This window comes from Neolamprologus multifasciatus, chromosome 1, assembly GCF_963576455.1.
Source record: "Neolamprologus multifasciatus chromosome 1, fNeoMul1.2, whole genome shotgun sequence".
Taxonomy (NCBI): Eukaryota; Metazoa; Chordata; class Actinopteri; order Cichliformes; family Cichlidae; genus Neolamprologus; species Neolamprologus multifasciatus.
In genome coordinates, this window is record NC_140439.1 from 35881872 (window position 1) to 35901405 (window position 19534).

The following is a 19534-nucleotide window of genomic DNA, read 5'->3' on the forward strand; positions in this document are numbered from 1 at the left end:
TGGCAAGGCTCAGCCACTTACATCATCTCTCATTTGTCAGGCTTAGCTGCTCCACTTACCTTTAAAAGTGGATTCCCTGTGACATCTCTCAGTCTTTATCCTAATGTACCCCCTAATAAATTTGAAATATACCCCAAGTGATAATGTTAACATCTTTGTCCTGACTAGAGCCATAGCCATGACTCTCCCCTAAAAACAAAAATCCTTAAAATTCTAAAATAAATGCTCAAAATGTCTTAAAAACACATTTACTATTAAAAGGTCTTAAAAAATCAAAACTGTTCATAATTTAATGTTTTAGTCATGTAGCCACATTGGTAAACCCATCTGGACAATGTTCTTACACTGAGTCAAAAACTCATAATTTGCCTCACAGTTAAATTTGAGCCAGTACTAGTATGCTTACTTGGAACCGTTATATTGTCTTTTATTTAAAATCCCATACAAAAAAAAGGTTGAATTCTAACTTCCTCATACCTGAAAAGACCCTGAGGTGACCTGCCAAACTTTAAGATAAATTATTACTCACCCTAAAAAGCTACAAAGTATATTTACCCATTCTGTCTTAGTTATTTGTATACTGAATGATGACAACAGATGCAGAACAGATCAGGATGGTGCTGCCCATTTTTATGTGATTTTGAAAATAATACTGTATCAAGAAGTGATCCCATTAGAGCAGCGGTCTCCAACCTTTTTTGCGCCACGGACCGGTTTATGCCCGACAATATTTTCATGGACCGGCCTTTAAGGTGTCGCGGATAAATACAACAAAATAAAACTAGTACCGGTACGAAAAAAAGAAGATTTATTCATAACACACGTGAAAAGACCAAGGAAAACCGAGTAAACGATAAAAACGATAACAAAATAACGCTGAAAATCGATAAAAACCCTGAAAACTATACATTTCACACCTGAGCCTCAACCCTCGCAGCCCGGTACCAAACGACTCATGGACCGGTACCGGTCCGAGGCCCGGGGATTGGGGACCGCTGCATTAGAGGAGTCACTAAGGACCGACTTAAACAGGCGTTATGTCCGGAGGAAAAACTATTCTATAAGTCACCATAATGTAATAATTCTGGGTTAATGAGAGAAGAAGCTTCATTTCTAACTTGGTCTGGGTGTAGATGCTGCTTCCAGCAGTTATTGGCTTTATAAAGACAAATTATTAGACGGATCATATTGAAGTAAGTCAAATATTTTATGCTCATATTTACGCCCTCAGGCATCCTTTGGTAGGATGAGCCCATGTTGACCAGTTAAAAACCTTAACAACAGTGACAAGCACTAAGCTAGTTCCATGCAGAAGTGAAGAATGACAAAAATGCCGTTGCTGATTAAATGGGGACTTTACTTTTCAACAAAAGCTTTTTTCGGGCCTGTCTGTTATCTGCATATCCAGCTGACACACACAGCTAAGTATTGTGTGTGTGTGCATGTATGAGCCTGTATCTGTGTGATCAGTTGTGTGTGGGATGTGTTGCAGGATCACAGGGATGGATGGAATGCCACTGTAAGTGGGAGTGTGTTCCACTTGGGAGATGTGGAGACTGGCCCTTTTGCTGCACCACGCTACTTACACCGCTTGAAAGCAAAGTGCTGCTAAATTTCATTGTGGTCTTTACTTTAGTTGCCGTGTCTAAGTAGTCAGTCTTGTCAAAAATGTAGCCTTTTAGTGACATGCAAGTTTTTCTTTGTTATTTTCTTTCAGAGGACAGAGGTCATGCAGATTGGTCTAGTGCAGGGGTGGTGGAACTTCAGGCCTCAAGGGCCAGTGTCCTGCAGGTTTTAGATGTGTCCTTGATCCAGCATAGCTGATTTAAAGGGTAAATTACCTCAACATGTCTAAAAGATCTCCAGAGGCCTGGCAATGAACTGATCATTTGATTCAGGTGTGTTCCCAGGGGGAGATCTAAAACTCGCAGGACACCGGCCCTTGAGGCCTGGAGTTCCCCACCCCCTGGTCTAGTATGTGTATAGTGTATGTGTAGTATTTATTTTTAACAGCAACAATTTTCTTTCTCAGTTTTTTAAACCTTTAAATATCATATATGTAGTCCACCCATTTTCTTCCACTTTCAATTTAAGTTTATGTTGGATGGTTAGCAGTCAAAATTGTTAGCTACAGGTATGGATAAATACATTAACTATCCATCCATCCATCCATCTTCATCCGCTTTATCCGAGGCCGGGTCGCGGGGGCAGCAGCCTAAGCAGAGAGGCCCAGACCTCCCTCTCCCCAGCCACCTCCTCCAGCTTATCCGGGGGAACACCAAGGCGTTCCCAGGCCAGCCGAGAAATATATATTTATCCATTAACTATAATGGATAAATAATAACAGGTTAAAATTAGAAATACAATTACAAATAGAGATCTCTAACAATTGAATGGATAGTTGTATGGATAAACCAATTGATTTTTTTTGCATAAGAAAATAATTGAAGCATAATAGTTTCAACTTTTTTTCAAAAAAATGGTCAAAAAGTATGTGGATTAGCTGTTAGTAGTAACTAAAGTCAGTGAACTGAAAAAAGGCTGAAATAATAAATCAGTTCGTCTGGTCCCATTTTAGGACGAGTTCAAATGAACACAATGAAATGATGTTGATGAAGACTTTTAGTCAACATAACAGGGGTTATTTGTCTAATGTGCAGAAAGAAGATTATTCTTAGAGCAGCAGATGTGCTGAAAGAAAAAACGAGACTTGAAGAGTGACGTTAAAGCCTTAGTCAGCATATGCTTCGCTGAAGGGTCCTCAGAACAAAATGAGCTCTCACCTCTGACCTCTTTTTGAGTTGCATCAGACAAACACAGCTTAGCGATCAATAGTTGGGCATAAAAAATTAAAGACAACAGCTGACGATAAAAGCACAAATGCATTCGATCCACTCATCATGGTGTTTTCTTTCCCTTTTCTTGACCTCAGCTTCAGAAAGAGCTCTTTTACTAGGCTAAAGAGTTTTGGTGTGAACCATGTGACGCACAGTGTGATTAATTAGGCTTTCTGGCAGGGAAAACAAAAACAGCTTTTACACGTTATCCACAAAACTCAAACACCTTTCGCTCAGATAAAATGTGGTAAGCTGGTAACGGTAAAAGGTCAGAAGCTTTTGTGGTCAGATGAGACTGATGATGATGAGTAAGTTTCTGGCAAAAGGCAGAGCAAACTTGGGTAGTGGATTTTGGTTGTCTAGGTGGTGCTTTAGTCTGCCCTTTTTTACACTGATAGTCTCCCTGTGGCGGATGAATGAGGTGTGAGGCATGATAAACAAGGGAACAAAGCTTTAGGGAGTTGAAATAGGTCAAATGTATGTGTGTGAATTAGCAGTAGAGGCACCGGCTGAACCTAACCAGGCTAAAGCGTTTGAAGTGCAATCTTGCTTTCCTCTGTCAAACTGGTAGTCACAGTTACCTCACAAAGGGCTCTTTATCTCTCTTCATTCATCCTGAGCTATCTCCACCACTCTGTCTTACCCGCTTCTATTTTCTCCCCTCGAGCGTTAGCTGGCGCTTAGCATGCCGCGAGGACATTCATGTGACTCTGGAATTACAAGATGAACTGTGTGCATCCTGTGTGTGTTTCAAAGAGGAAATGAGGAGATGCACAAAATAAGGAATCTACAGCACCCCCACCTTCTGTTCCACGTACAGCAGTGACATCACCAGTACACCCAACAGCATGATGTCACTGGCACCAATCTGACCAATCTGTATGGCCAATTATAGGGTGAACAAAATGGGTAGGAAGTTCAAAGGTCACTCAGGCCGGAGCCTAGGGTGAAAAGCAACAAAGAGGTATTGACTGGAAGGGAAGTACCCAGCTGTGTGCTGGCTTCGCTTTAGAGATGAACTTATAGAATATGACGTGAAAAATGTAAACCTGGTTTCTCTCTATTTTTCTTTTTAAAAAAATCTCAAAGTGGTCTTTTGTTCTGAGAGGATGTTGGTCTGCAGTGGTCACTACGTCACAGCTGCACAGAGTGATATTATTGCAGTGGCAGTGGATAACAGGATGTCTTGGTGGGTTAAACGGGACAGAAATGCATACAGATTCATATCAGCAGTTATTAGCTCGCCTGTGTGTGATTAATGTTTTAGATCTGAGGAGATTTTTGTGCGATAAATAGAAAAGAATGAACAGACGTTCCTATTCATTTTATCTGCTATGTTACAGATATGTAGACTTGTTATACGTTGTTCAGTCATGTATGTGTAAGATGCTCAAGAATGCGTGTTGAATTTTCCATCATTCTGTACAAATTTATACATCCCCAGTTTTTTCATGAACTTTGATCATCCCTGTATGTCTGTAAACCAACAGTTTTTATGAATTGTTTAATATTTTGTGATTTATTTGGAATTTGTCATCTGTCAAAGACAATGATCAGTTTACCACCAGACAGTCCCCTCGCTCTTAGTTTGAAAGTTAATGTTGTTAATCACCTAGCACAGTACTTCCTTTCTCGTGTTTTGCTGTGGGCTTGCTGGTCAGGTCACAATGTTGTGGTCCTTGATGTCTCTCAGCTTCCTTGATTCTCTTATGGTCTCCTGTGGTCGAACAAACTTCAATTCCACCATCTTGGATTGCAGTTGGATTAGGGATGCAACGATACCAATTTTTTCAAACCGATACGATACCGATACTTGGATCTGAGTACTTGCCGATACAGAGTAAAAAAACCGATACTTCTACCACACACACACACACACACACACACAAATGCAATGAATTGGAAGACAGGTTTTATTTTATTCTCTGCCGATAATAAATAATATCTTAATAAAAATGACCACAAAAAATTTCAAGTGAAAAATAAGCACTTCTGTTAAATTATTGCAGAGTCTCCACATTGTAATTTAACAAAATATCACTGAACTATTGGCACTGTCTCGAGCTTTCGGAATAATAAATAAACACTTCTGTTTGGAATAAAATAAATACAAATTAGGTTTGAGAATAAAATAAACTTTTAAATTATTGCAGAGTGTCCATATTGTAAACAAACAAACAAAATAACGAAAGTATTTGGCATTGACGAACAAACTCCTCATCAGTCCACTGTGCCGTTAAACCAAGGACTGACATCGCGCACACACTGCTTGTCTTTACCTCTTTAGAAAGTTTTGGCACCATTATCTCCCTGATGTGTGGGTGGCTGGGAATTTCATATCGCAGCTCGAGTATGCTGAGAAGAATCTTATGTTTTCCACGACTGGCATTGGCTGGTCATCCAGAGCGATAAAATGAGTCAGAGCCTCTGTTATTTAAACTGCCCGTGGATTTTCTCTTGACATTTTTTATCGCTTTTCAAAAACCTGAGTTAAAGTTGGCTGTTCCGGTCCACACTGCTGACATTTTGTTTAGCCTAGCTACAGCAGCCTCCAGTTTCTCTTTTTTTTATCTGGAGCCGCCAGTCTGACTCGCCTAACCCTGTGCCTGTTTAGCGCGGGATGTCCCCCTAGTGGCCAATCTAAAAAACTACAACAGAAATGACAAGCCACCCACTGATTAATGAAATAAGTTAGTATCGGTTCATGGTATCGGTTAACTTTTACGAGTATGAGTACACACACATTTTACAGTATCGGCCCCGATACCCGATACCAGTATCGGTATCGGTGCATCCCTAAATTGGATGGATTACTCTGAAGATCGACTGCATGTTGGAGGGTCAATGTTAATAGAACTTGCTGCAAGTTGAAAATGACACTTGGTTGCAGATAAGGGTGAGCGGTATGAACGGTATATGGTAGAAACGATACAAATCTGGTGAACGGTAGAGATTTTGACTATACCGCTCTACTGCGATAGCACATGTTGATGGTGTCATCAAGCTGTGCCTGTTTTGGTTGAAAGCATGGCAGCGGCTACAAGCAATATCATCTGCAAATTATGCCGGGCGACAGTAATAACAAAGAGAAGGAGCACTTTTATCGAGTGGAAAAACATTAGCGTTCATCCTCCAACTTCACTGTTTATATTATGCTAATATTATGCTAACATAGCTGTGTCACTAGCGATCACGTAGGACACAATTATATACCAGCTAGTCCAACTTCGGTAACCCTACAAAAGTCACTGCTGTTTAGTTTTCTGTCTTCATTTATGTTGGAAGTGATAGCAGCTGTCTCTCAGTCAGAACATGGCATATCGTGTTTAGGTGGAAACTAGCGTGCTAACTTTCTGCTTCCTGCTAACTGGATTTAATAAATTCTGTTTTCATGAATGCCTGGATGTTAAACTTAATTGTTACAACTGGTGAAGCAGCAATGCTGATCATTTTATTAAAGATGAAAGAATTTAGCTTTAGTTTTTAACTCTCAGTGATGCTGCAGTGTTCGTTTGACTTTGGGACCTGAAGCAGACGGAGTTTTGGACCCAAATTACTCCGCAGGGCTCCTGACTACAGCAGCCGTAATGCTCCGACAATCCAACAAGCGGTGCGGCTTCGTAGCTTACCAAAGTCGTACTAAAACATTTTTGCCAGATTTCTGTGCGCTGTATACCACATAAAATCAGTTCAAGGTTAGTAAGCACAATCAGAATTCATTGATAAGGCACATTAAAGGATTTTAAGTGCCCCTTATAGTGTGGAAAATACGTTATACAGAAGAACGGAAGATATCGCGATATATATCGTTACCCCACATGCTTCAAATTATACCGCGATATGGATTTTAGACCATATCGCCCAGCCCTAGTTGCAGATGTGCTTGCGAATGCTGTGGAAACTACACATTCTGCCTGGAGGATGTGAAGATGTGTGTACAGCTGGTGCACTGAAGTGTAGTGACTGTGGAGACAAGCTGAGTTTACAACACAGAACTCTGTAAAGAGTGTTTTGCGTTTACACTTTGATGACAACATTTTCAGGACTCTAACAATGACTGAACTCTACAACACCTACGCCCCAAGCAAACTGAGCGTTCTGTGAATTTAAGAATCTTGATACATCCACATAATCCAAGAAACTAAAGATCCAGACATCTTTGTTCTTCATGACAAGAAATAAAATCTTCACAATAGGAAGATCTCTATGTTAAAGGCTATTGTGTCTGATGTTACCAATTTGTTAAATCCTCTGCCTATAAAAATCTCCCTATGTTGAGGGATAGAGATTGTGGAAACTTTAAGACTGGATTGAACCCACTAAGCAAGTACTGGGTGTGGTTTACTTTGTTGGGGGTTTCCATCTTGCATTTTGTACTGCAGTGCAACTTGAACTCGGTTAGCTTTTGTGAGCCCTTTATTTGTTTGCCTTTCTCCTCTTTTATTCTGACTTATCTCTTATTCATACAGGTAATGACCTCTTCCTGGTAGCAGTCCACGAGCTGGGACACGCCCTGGGCTTAGAGCATTCCAACAATCCTCTAGCCATCATGGCTCCCTTCTACCAGTGGATGGAAACGGAGAACTTCCAGTTGCCAGAGGATGACCGGCGGGGGATACAACAGATCTATGGTAGGAGTTTATTTTTAATCCTCACACGTATCTTTTAAATGATGCAGACATGAAATCTTATTCTTGATATTAAATTGTAACCAGTTATCCACTCAGTTTAAAGTATTGTGTCTGTGACTTCCTGAAGGTCCTCCTGACAGCAGTCCCACCCAGGCTTTGCCTACAGTGGCACCACGTCGCCCAGACCCCAGACCACCTCAAACACCTCCTCGGCAACCTGATAGGCCCAGGACCACCGAAAGGCCAGATCATTATGGACCCAATATCTGTGAGGGGAACTTTGACACTGTTGCTATGCTCCGAGGAGAGATGTTTGTCTTCAAGGTAAATGGTTTGTGGATTAAGAAATTGAGAGTCTTTGTAAAGTTGTGAACATTCAATGAAATTTAATTTTATGCGCATAACGCCAAATCACAGCAGCTGTGCTTCATTAAGCAATACATGGAAAAGTTCTGCCACCATGAGTTTATTTCCAAGTAGGACTTTCCTTGGAAATTAAGTCCTCTTCCAGGAAAGGAGCTTTCATGACAACTCCACCAGTATATTAGTTATTATTTTCCTGAGAAGCGAGTTACGACAAATGGCGTGTACGCAGCCAACAAGGGGTCTGTTTTCAATCAGGTGCTTGTGGATTGTAAACCCACGGAGCTGGTGTTCTTTTATGAGACTGAGAACAGTTAAAAGGGTTTGAGGGTTGGTCAGGTGTTTAAAGAGCCTCTGGGCCCACACAAAACATTAGCTGCGGCAGCAGTTAGATATTAACTGAGTCTTAACCTTTATGAGATTTGTCTTGTAGATGCTAGTATTTAAACTGATCGTGTTATTGGCGGCAGCTCCTCTCTCATTATTTATTATATAGGTATTTTGATATTATTTAATCAACATTTCCAGTACTTTTTCACTGTGCAGGTGCTGTGTGTTCAATTGAATTTTTTGAACTTTCAGCAGCAAGTAGGGCTCCATTTCCTCCCATGCATTTCAGATCTTCTTTCTTCAAATTCAAATTCAAATTTTTATTTGTCACATACACAGTCATACACAGTACGATATGCAGTGAAATGCTTAGACAACTGCTCGTGACCTAAAGAAAAAAAGAGAAGGCTATGAATAAGATAGGAAATAAATATGAAAATAAAAAAGGGTAAATTTAACCAGGAAGGAATAAAATAAAATAAAATATAAAAATTAAGTTAAGAATGAGATAACTGTACAACACAAATTAGAATGAAGGGTAAATTTAAGTGGGAAAGAATAAGATAAAATATATAAATTAAAGTTGAAAATAAAATAACTGTACAACAAAATACACAGTATAGAAATATATAAGAATGTATGAAGAAATATAAATATATATATATATATACACACAATAACAGCAGCTGTACAAATATTAACTGGAAATGAGGAATATAATGTCCAGTGTTGTGCAATCCACATTATATAGTGTCTTGTGCAGTGCACAAGACACTATATAATGGCGTTGGTTTATACATAGTGCAGCTCTGCAAAGATAAGTAATTACGTGTTTCCATGGGAGAGGCCAGAAAAGGTGTCCAGTGTTGATAGCATTGACTAGTGAAGAGAGCTGCAGATATTATACTGAGTGGGGCAGGGGACATGCAGGCTTTACTTTAAAGAAGCCTCAGTTTCACCTCCAGAAATGTTGCTCTGCTGTTTTGACGTCTGACATTGAACTGAAGCATTAGGGCTCACAGCAGCTGTAGATAGCAAACTTGATCTGGGGTGTTTGCAGAGCTGAAAAAACACACAGATGTGGGATCTTTCATTTGCTTTGTAGTCCACACAGCAGACTACTGCACCCCCCTCCCTCAGATCAGTCTATGAATAGCTCCTGTCTTGGACTCTTAAGTGTGTGTGACACTGACCAGTCATTACACACTCTGAAATCTGACTGCCTGGACATATGCTACACACGGTCAAGCAGTTATATTTGTACTCTTGGGTTTCATCGCAGACGTTAATGTCTGTCTTCATGGGTTTCATTAAAGTCATGAGACGTTATTATTCATTGTCCAAATTTAACCAGTTCTTAATGAGCTTCAAAAATAGAAATTACCTGATCAGAGCAAATGCAGGCAATAAATATATATTCACTGGTTAGATTTATTCATGTGGTTATATCAAGGTTTGTTGATTTTGAGCTGTAATTATCATTTATTCAAATTTCTCTCTATCACTCCTCCCCAGCTTGGCCTGAAAGTTAATTGCAAGGTTGTAATATTATAATACAGTCGTCTTTATTTCTTCATTTTTAGCCGAGGACAGTGTGGCTTTATGCGTGGAAACATTGGTCTGTCGGTCAGCTTTCGTCCAAATTCAAATAAATGATATGACATTGGTTTTCTCTGCTATTATTCTGCACAGACAAAATTGCTCCCTGAATGAGTGGGAGTCATTCGGAGCACACCAGTTCCACTCTTTCCTCTATGGAGTCCTGTTCATTAAAGGAAAAAAGGTGCTGTCATTCTTCAGGAAAAGTTTCTTTCTTTTGTCCACTTCACAGCAGAAGGTCTCGACATAAAGAGAGCCAGCACACCGAGCAGTTCTCAGTAATGAAACTCCCACACTGAGATCTGCTCTAATATGGTTAATTCGGTAGGAAAGGAGCTGTCCGACCAGACAAATGGATGAGCATCCAGTTGGATTCAGCCCTGTTCTGTCTCACTCAGCAACACATCTCCAGTGTGTTCTGTCCTGTGCCGCGCCGTGCTGTCTGCGAGTGTGTCCTGCATGAAGGACAAAACTAGCAGCGCTTGCCAGAAAGAAGCAGCACCCAGCATTTTACTGTTATAGCATCCAGGACAAGCAGGGCTACTGACTCACCAGTTATGAATGAGTCGAGGGGCTGCTGGTTAAACTCTGTCTGCTGCTTGTTTGCAGTAGTATCTACTGCATGTTCACTAACCAAAGTGACATGAAGGGTAAAAATATGCATTTTCTTTTCCTCTGTTTTGTGTCACTGACATGACGAACAAACACCACAGTTCTTTATTAAAGTGCTATCTCATGGCAGACTGATCAACAGAGAGACTGCAGTGAGGGAACATGATAAAACCAGCACAGAGACTGACTATTATTAGCCTGCTAGTTAGTTTATTGTACATTCTGGTCTAATTATCCTGCAGAGCTCAGTTTGCTTGGCATAGAGGACACAAAAGCAACAGTGTGCGTGACCTCAGCTGGAGTGACTGCATGGATGACTTGAGAAAATATTTCTTATTGCGTCTTTTTGCACGTTCTCTGAATAGAATTGTTTTTAAAGCTAAGGATGTGATATGAAGCTCTTCCCCTCCTGCACTCCTGTCATCGATTTACTTCACAGTCATTGTGTTTCATTGAGTCTCAGCTAGGAGCGAGTTCTTAAAACTAACCGAAAAGATAAGAAACTAAGCCAAACATTCGTACTGTGTCCCCTCAGGGCCGCTGGTTCTGGCGTGTGCGTAGGAACAGGGTTCTGGATAACTACCCCATGCCAATCGGTCACTTTTGGAGGGGTCTCCCTGGCGACATTGATGCTGCATATGAGAGACATGATGGCAGGTTCGTCTTCTTTAAAGGTAAGCAGATAATACTGGTGCACATACCGATGGATGCATGCTTCCTATTCTGTAGATGATGACTATGATGACTTGTCTTGCACACTCATGCTGTTACTATTCTTACATGAATTCTCTTTTTGTAAAGGATTTATGTCACCTTAATACCAAATATGAGAAGTCAAATGGGATTAATTCAGTTTATTGCTTAGTAACTGTAAAGAAAAATCCATGTTAGTGGATGTAAGGCTGCAGTTTTCAGCCTCCAACAATCAGCGGAAAGAGCAGAGATGACTGATTAGATTTTGGTAAAAAGAGGTCAAAGATCAGCGTCCCTTTGACCGCACATCCATCCCAATCACGAATGTGCTAATGAATGACTGGAGGAATTTATTTATTTATTTAATTTGGCACAACCATTCACTTAGACTCAAGGCTGAACTGATTAGATTGTTGAGGTCAAAGGTTAAGGTCAAAATTCATAACAACAACAACAACAATCTTTATTTATAGAGCACATTTAAAAACCAGCGGTATACCAAAGTGCTTAACATAAGAGACAGAGAAGTAACACGAGTATTATAATGCCTTAGCAAAGTATCAAATATCCTCACAGGTCAATGCCACTAATACACAGGGGTAATATAAAATGCATATCAAAATAAAAACATAATAAAAGCACAACCCATAAAAATATGTATAAGAAAAAATAGAATATGTCTAAAAGTCAGGTGCGAGCATTAACAAGCAGGAAAGGGCAAGATTAAACAAATAGGTTTTTAACCGTGATTCAGACGCCCGGATCACAATCGGAAGGTTATTCCACAACTCTGGTGTAGCCAGGGCAAACGCCCGGACTTCAGCCGAGATCTAGGCTGCACCAAGAGTAACTGAGTAGATGATCTTAATGCTCTGGCAGGAACATACGATTTAAGGAGTTCCTTAAGGTAGCTCGGTGCTGTGTTGTTGGTAATTTTAAACGTAAGCAGCAGTATTTTAAATTGGATGCGGTATTTTTCATAATAAAAAAATTCATGCATTGGGCATTTATGACAAAGCATCTAGTCTTGAGAAAGTAATTCTAGGTTATGCAGTTTAAAAAATAAAAAGATAAAAGTTAGATAAAGAGATAAGAGATGTGAGATAAACACATCTGTATCTAGTGTGTAGGTCCAGGTGTTATCATAAATGTCAGAGTTGAAATATTTTATTTATTTCACCTTTATAGATCAGATATTTACTTTTTCTGGACATATGGACCATAAATATATCTCACATAAACATGTGCGCTCTCGTGCATAGAAAACAAAAAAACCTCACATCTGGTTTCTTTTTTACAACCCGAGTACAGTTTCAATCCATTATATGAGCAGTAAAACTGACTGCAGCGTTTTCTATCTCCTACAGATAATGTTAAAGATTTCCTTAGTCCCACTTCCTTAAGAAAGCAGCAGTACATAATGCGTTCACCATGCTGAGTATTAATCTTTTTTAGAACAGCTCATTATTTTGGCACAGACTCTGAGAGCAGCTTGTCTTTTACAACAGCGAATAAAGTTGAATGAAAAAAGAAGAACTCGGCTGTTGATAATGAGGAGAATGATGTCATCGGCAAGACTCTGCATGACATTTGGCGAGAAGCCATTAAGCAAAGGAAGAGTGAGACAAAGGAAGAGGAAAGAGGGAGGGAAGAAAGGAAACTGGCAGAGTATAAGGTTAAGGGGGACAAGCACAACAATAGGATGCCTGTTATGAACACCTGTATTTAAACCCATCGCATCAGTCAATACATTTACTTTCTCTGCCGGTGACTAAAGCAATCACTCATCACTGTGGTGCACAAGTTCTTGCAGACTTGTGAAATAGAGTTTTCAATCATGGGAAATAAGCACAGCTTCAGGCACAACCAGCTGATCTTAAGACGAGCCCACATCAGCTGATACCGTTCAACACCTCCAAGTTCCAAACCTCAAACCTGCGCTCTTTATGGTGCATCTGCAAGCCACTTCTCAACCCACCTCAACTCAATCCTAAGTTTTCATGATACTTTGACTCAGTGACATATCTTTGTGATTAATGAGCAATATTATTTGCTACTACTTTAAATTGAAATACTAAAACAGGTTTCACTTAAATTGTGTGTCAATGCTGATGAATTTTGTGGCTCCAGCTAAGACATGTTTTGTTATAAACTCCGGATTATAGTAGTCTCGACTGTTGTAGCTACAAATAATGGCCCAAAAGGATTTTCTTCCTTTGGTGACTTTGGGATCTGAAATGTGGTTTTGAGTAATAGTAATGGCAACTGTTTTAATTCAGACACCAAATATTAACACTGTACATGTTTTTACATTAGGGCTGCCACAAACGATTACTTTGATAGTCGACTAGTCACCGATTATTTTTGCGATTAGTCGACTAATCAGATCATCATCCATTGGACATAAAACTACAGCTTATTGCACCAGCAGCATCTGCTCTTATATAACTATCATTAGCTTACAGCTTTAAGTGTTTAAGGTATGTGCTAACTAAAAAAGACAATATGATAGTTTATTAAATTTTAATGAAATTTGCAGATTGTTTCGGTGAAGTTTAATAAACTCCTTGCTATCTAAAATATAACAGGACACCGGAGTATATTCTCGAGCATCTCACACTTCTGATAATCAGCTGTCTGCTTGAAGTTTATTCAGCTGTGTAAAAACTATAACTTTAATCTCAGCCAAACCGATTTACTCAGGAACAAATAAAATACTAAAAAAAAAGCCAAACAATAACATTTTTAAGTTATCTAAGTGACTTATATATCATGTTTAACCTGAGTAGCGAAATACAGCGGTGGGCTTGAAAACGATTTGCCGGGAGTCCGGTGTTCTCACGGCTCTAGCGAGCCTAGCCCCCGGCTAGCTATCGAGCTAGTGTGTAACAGACGTCTCCGAAAACGTCGGAGCGCTTTTGTAAATATGTGGTGTCTTGATAAACTGAGCAGATAATTGAGGTTTACACAGCTACATTCTCGCCTGAAAATATGTTAAACGTTTATTTTGTGACCCAGAAAGAATAATAAGAGTAATATTAAAACTAACTAGCTGCCGCCATTGTTGGAAACTGAGCTGGGCTGCGCTATGAATTCTGGGACACAGCTTCTTCTTCTTCGGGGTTTAACGGCAGCTGACATCCTTGTACATGCAGTGCTGCCATCTTCTGTTTCAGTCCGTTATTACACCCTTAAATCCTACTACTTATTCCTGCGTCTTTTGTGATCTTACAAAGCGTCAAACGAAGCGTCGACTATTAAATTAGTCGTCGACGATTTTGATAGTCGACATAATCGTAACTAGTCGACTAATCGTGGCAGCCCTATTTTACATTAGCAATAAACTGAACTGTTTTTTGTTTATTATTTTATATCCAAACTAGAAACTAGAAGCACAGAAAAGCCAGCCAACCTGACAAATCAAACTAAAGCACAATGGAGACAGTAAAGAAACCTTGACACACAGTCTAGAGATCTGCTCATGCAGAAAAATTGCTGTTTCTACCGCTCCACCAGCCCTTCAATCAACCTGTAAGGCTCCTGGGTATATTTTTTCATCACTGCCCAATTTCTACATTCGAGCTCATCGCTTAAGCCAAAACACAAAGTCTTACGATATTCTGCTGTTGTACAAATATCCTGCATCTGTGCATTCTCTGAAATACAGTAATACATGGATGAATTGATGTTTGTATTGTACTGATTTACTGTAGTGGGGTAAAGTAAATATTTACTGTAAGCCAGTTGCACAGCTGTTGTGTTACCCAGAGGTTTCCCTGCTGCTCCGGTCCAAAACAAGGCCAGCTGTAATAGAAACAACATTGTTCATCCCTGTAGAAAAAAGATTTCCAGGGGAAAAAAGGCATCGGATTTTTATGTCACTGAAGTGCTCTGGCATTGCCTCGAAAAGCTGTGGAGTAAGTCATGGGATTTTACATGAGGGCTGTGCGCCGCAGGAACCCTGGGAAGCATTGCGTCAACCTCTTGTTCTATCCAGATGCTGAGTGTAGAGCTTTCTTTTTAAATGAGGAGCAAGGGGCCAGAAGTGGGTGGATGGATGGGCGGGTGAGGGAAAGGCAGAATGAAGCCAAAAGGAGATGTAATGGTGAAACACACTGTCAGATACTGTGAGAAACAATAAAAACGTTCCCTTCAGCAACAAAATGTGCTTTAGCCTGACATGAGACAAGCCACTCCTTGTGCATAATTACAGGCCGAACCCAAACTCTGTAGTCAGGGATGTCGTACTCACTTCTGCTGAGTTTTTTTTTGATTGCTTGCCAATAATCCATTATTGCATTCTTATTATTTACAAGTGTGTGTAAATGCTGGTTTGGTTTGTGGGACTGTTCTTATCCGTAATTGCTAGCAAATTAAACATGTGTGCACGAGCATTCTCGAAGGTTTATGATGTGTGGGTAACCATATATATGTCATATACAATGTGATTGTGTGTGGTAACATTTTCCATATAAGGGGAAGAGTGGATAGGGGAATGCTCCAATGTATACATCAGAAAGCATCACATAAAATGTCTCTCCTCTCCTCAGGAAACAGATTCTGGCTTTTCAGAGAGGCTAACCTGGAACCAGGCTACCCACTTGAGCTAGTCGATTATGGTATAGATATTCCCTACGACCGAATAGACACAGCCATCTGGTGGGAGCCATCCGGCTACACTTACTTCTTTCAAGGAGACAGGTAATATAGTCCTATACCCTGTCTGAGTGACACTGAACTGTGAGTATATTGCATTAAAAGGATATCAGCAGTTTGGTTGCTTTTGGCAAGCTTTTGCTGGGTCACTTGACAAATCAAATGTTTAATCTAAGGAGCGTTAAACACAATAGGGTCATGTTTATCACTGTGTAGCATCGCCTTTGTTTAACAGCAGTCCACAAATGTGTGGGAACTGACGTTTACAGACTCAGAGACCACTTGCTGAAATTTTCAGGGAGGAATATCATCCCACTCTTGTGTGACGTGGGATATGAGCTGCTCAACAGTCCTGGGCCTTCTGTGTCGTACTGTTCGTTTCATGATGTGCCAAACATTTTTAGCTGGTGACTGCCGGCAGCCCAGTTCAACACCCAGACACTTCTACGACAAAACCTCCCTTTGTAAGAGATGCAGTTTAACATTGTCTTCTTGAAATATATAATTTCTTCCCTTAAAAAACAAAAAAGGGCATCTGGTGGGAACATTTGTTTCTGTAAAACCTGTAGAAAACTTTCAGTGCTAATGGTGCCTTTCGATGCCTTTAGAGCAGGGGTGTCAAACTCAAATACACAGTGGGCCAAAATTCAAAACTGGAACAAAGTCGCGGGCTAACATTAATATTTATTGAAAAAAAATCTTCCTCCAGATATAAGAATGAATCTTTTCTTATGGACTCAAATAAGTTTTGCTGGAAAACTGAATATGGAACAAGCAAAGCTTTTTTTTTCTTTTTTTTTTTTTTTTTGCCTGTCCCGTTTGGCTCTTTTGCCATCAGAATTATTGTCTAAAGGCGAAGAAAGATGCCCAACGGATTTTCTTTACCAAATTGACCATCCCAGCTTTGCCGTAATGGTCCATTTGATTCACCTTTTATTCTTTATTTTATTTTCACTTGCTGAATACGGGACAGACTTGACTGGGGGAAAGAAAAGGGAGAAAGAAAGAGGGAAAGAAAAACAGTTGAGAAGAGGGACGGGGGAGAAGGGCAAAAAACAAAAACCAACAGAATAAGCAGAAAAAAAAAAAAAAAAAAAATACATATATCGATCACCTGGATCACCTGTTGAGAAAGAAAAAAGAAAACAAGCAGAAGAAAACGAGAGTAATACAATAAACCAATAAACTGAATATGGAACAAGCAAAGCTTAATACTAAACAATATATATATTAGCTGTATAATACCAGTAGGCCAGCTCTAATAGTAATTTGGTATGGCTTCGCGGGCCAAATGTAATGAGGCTGCAGGCCAAATTTGGCCCGCGGGCCAGAGTTTGACACCTATGACTTATGGCAAAGTTACAGTCTCAATGTTATTCTTTATTTTTTCTCAGTGTCTTCTTGAGGGACAGTATGTGTATATGTGTACGTGATATTAAATGAATGTTTAAGTGCAGGTTATTGTGCAGACTCAGCACAGAGCATCAAAGAGTTGATTTGTAGTGTGTCACATCAGTGTGGTGGCAGCTGTCCTGGCAGCCAACATCAAAATAGCGTTGTCAAAAATGACAATAGCGTTGGCATTTTTGTTATTTGTGTTTTGTAATCTTTATAAAAACCTAGAAAAAAACACCTCTTAATCTTTGGTATATGGCGAGGCGCTGTGGACATCCAAGTTTGTGATTGTGTCGATTTTTCAAATCAATACCATGGTTGCATCTACTGAAAATCTCTGTGAAGCTTAAATCTCAGTGACCTTGACTTCAAGGTCAGAGGTCAACTTTTCTGAAAATCGGAGGAGTTTCACATTTATAACACAGGTATGTCTACTAGGAGGCTGAAGGGTAGCACTATATATTTATAAACAATCAAAAACAACAATTTAGTTCCAATTTGTATGGAATTTATTTCTGTAAACATGGTGTTTTAGGTCGGATTGAAGGACTGATGTGATGGTAAGTTGTCCGCTACTCTGCTTTGAATATTGGTAGGCTTTTTTTTTTTTAAATTTTCACAAGAATTGCTAGTTCCCCTAGAGTTTTGGCCACCCCAGCAATCAGAAGATTCCCTATGAGCAAGCATTTAGCGACAGTGGGAAGGAAAAACTCCCTTTAAAAAGGAAGAAACCTTCGACAGAACCAGGCTCAGAAAGGGACAGTCATCTGCCGCGACTGGTTGGGGTGGGGGGAGTGAAAATTAAAAAAAAAAAAAAAGTCAAAGTGATAATTATTGGAGCAGCTTAATTAATATTTCCAGTGTAATTTGCTGTTAATATCCTTTTCCAACCCCAGTTTGTGTTTTTATCACTTTTGTCGAGGGTGGAAGATGCCATGCTGGAGATTGACTCTGTATGGTTTTTCAATGTTGATACTTGGGAACCTGTTGGAGAGGCCAGGGTTGAAAAAGGGATGCCGGAGAACCTGAGAGGGTGTTATCCGCTGGTGTGCATCCAAGGCCAACATCTCTTTAATTAGGCTGACAAATAAGCGTTGGCCATCTTCTGGTCCTCGTCTAAACATCATTATTTGTTCGAGGTCATCCAGACGTTTAAGTTTTATGTATCTTGTCTCCAAAGATTCATATCCTGTCTCGTATTTAAATTGTTGGGCGGTCTTAAATGTCCAGCGTTGTTGGTTGTAGTTGTAGTTGTGTTTTGTGAAATAGTCTTCAGTGTACACGCCAGAGTCTAGAACATGATCTGGTGGCTGACCCTGAGTCTCTATGATGAATTTCAAAACATCATAATATTTTTTTCCAGGGTAGAGTGGCACCCCTGTAACAAGCTCAACAGCCACCAGCCCCAGAGACCACATGTCACTTGTCTCGTACTGAAATTGTTGGTCAGTCTTAAATGTCCAGCGCTGTTGGTTGTCGTTGTCTTCAATGAAATAGTCTTCAGTGTACACGCCAGAGTCTAGAACATGATCTGGTGGCTGACCCTGAGTCTCTATGATGAATTTCAAAACATCATAGTCTTCATTTCCAGGGTAGAGTGGCACCCCTGTACCAAGCTCCACAGCCACCAGCCCCAGAGACCACATGTCACTTGCTTCATTGTAAGGAAGGCCAAGCATAACTTCAGGTGCACTATAACCAACCGTCCCCACACGGTCACCAGGCATCACTGCAGACGCAGGACATGCGAGGCCAAAGTCTATAAGTTTGACTTTGATGGGAGACTCATGGCGGTTTACAACCATGATGTTTCCAGGTTTGAGGTCAGCGTGCACTATTCCCACAGAACCCAGGTGGGACAGAGCATTTGTGAGTTGACCTAAAATTGGCCTGACTTCGCTTATGGGGAGACCCTGGTTTTTCCGATCCCCTATATAGTCCCACAGGCATTGATCAAGGAGTTCGAACTTTAAGCAAACCCGCTCTCCGTCGTGGAAAAAGCCGTTCCATTTAACAATGTTGGCGGCATCTGGATCCAACCTTCTCAGCTGCTCCAGGATGAAAAGTTCCAGTTTTGCCTGTTGCAGAATATCAGGGTCGCTCTTGTTGACTTTAATAGCCACAGCTCGGTTGGTTTTGGTATCACGACATTTGGCTACAATACCAAAGCCCCCTTCTTCAAGGAAAGCCTCTACCTTGTAGTGGTTTCCCAAAATGCTCCCTTTAACTATTCCAAGGTCATTTGAGCGGAAGGATGGGTTAGCTGACATGGTGAAATGTGTCGGCTTGGTCAGTGAATTGCTAAGTAATGCGAAATTCTCTCAAAACTCTCCAAAAGGGTTTGCTTACTGTCAGGTCAAGGTCCGTTGAGCAGCAAAGTTTAACAGAGCAAAGCTCCTATTTAAGGGTTTTTTCTCT

General features: G+C 40.3%; 1 protein-coding gene across 2 annotated transcripts in view; it reads left to right on the forward strand.

Annotated features, from left to right (window-relative positions):
* The window catches only part of LOC146526184 (matrix metalloproteinase-15-like), a 43993-nt gene that overhangs the window by 14499 nt on the left and 9960 nt on the right, over nt 1–19534 (forward strand). For both annotated transcript variants that reach the window (XM_085156605.1, XM_085156614.1), the window contains exons 5-8: nt 7307–7468; nt 7596–7792; nt 10908–11046; nt 15616–15766. In XM_085156605.1, coding sequence (XP_085012731.1) covers nt 7307–7468; nt 7596–7792; nt 10908–11046; nt 15616–15766 — 649 coding nt within the window. The remainder of the gene's footprint in view (nt 1–7306; nt 7469–7595; nt 7793–10907; nt 11047–15615; nt 15767–19534) is intronic.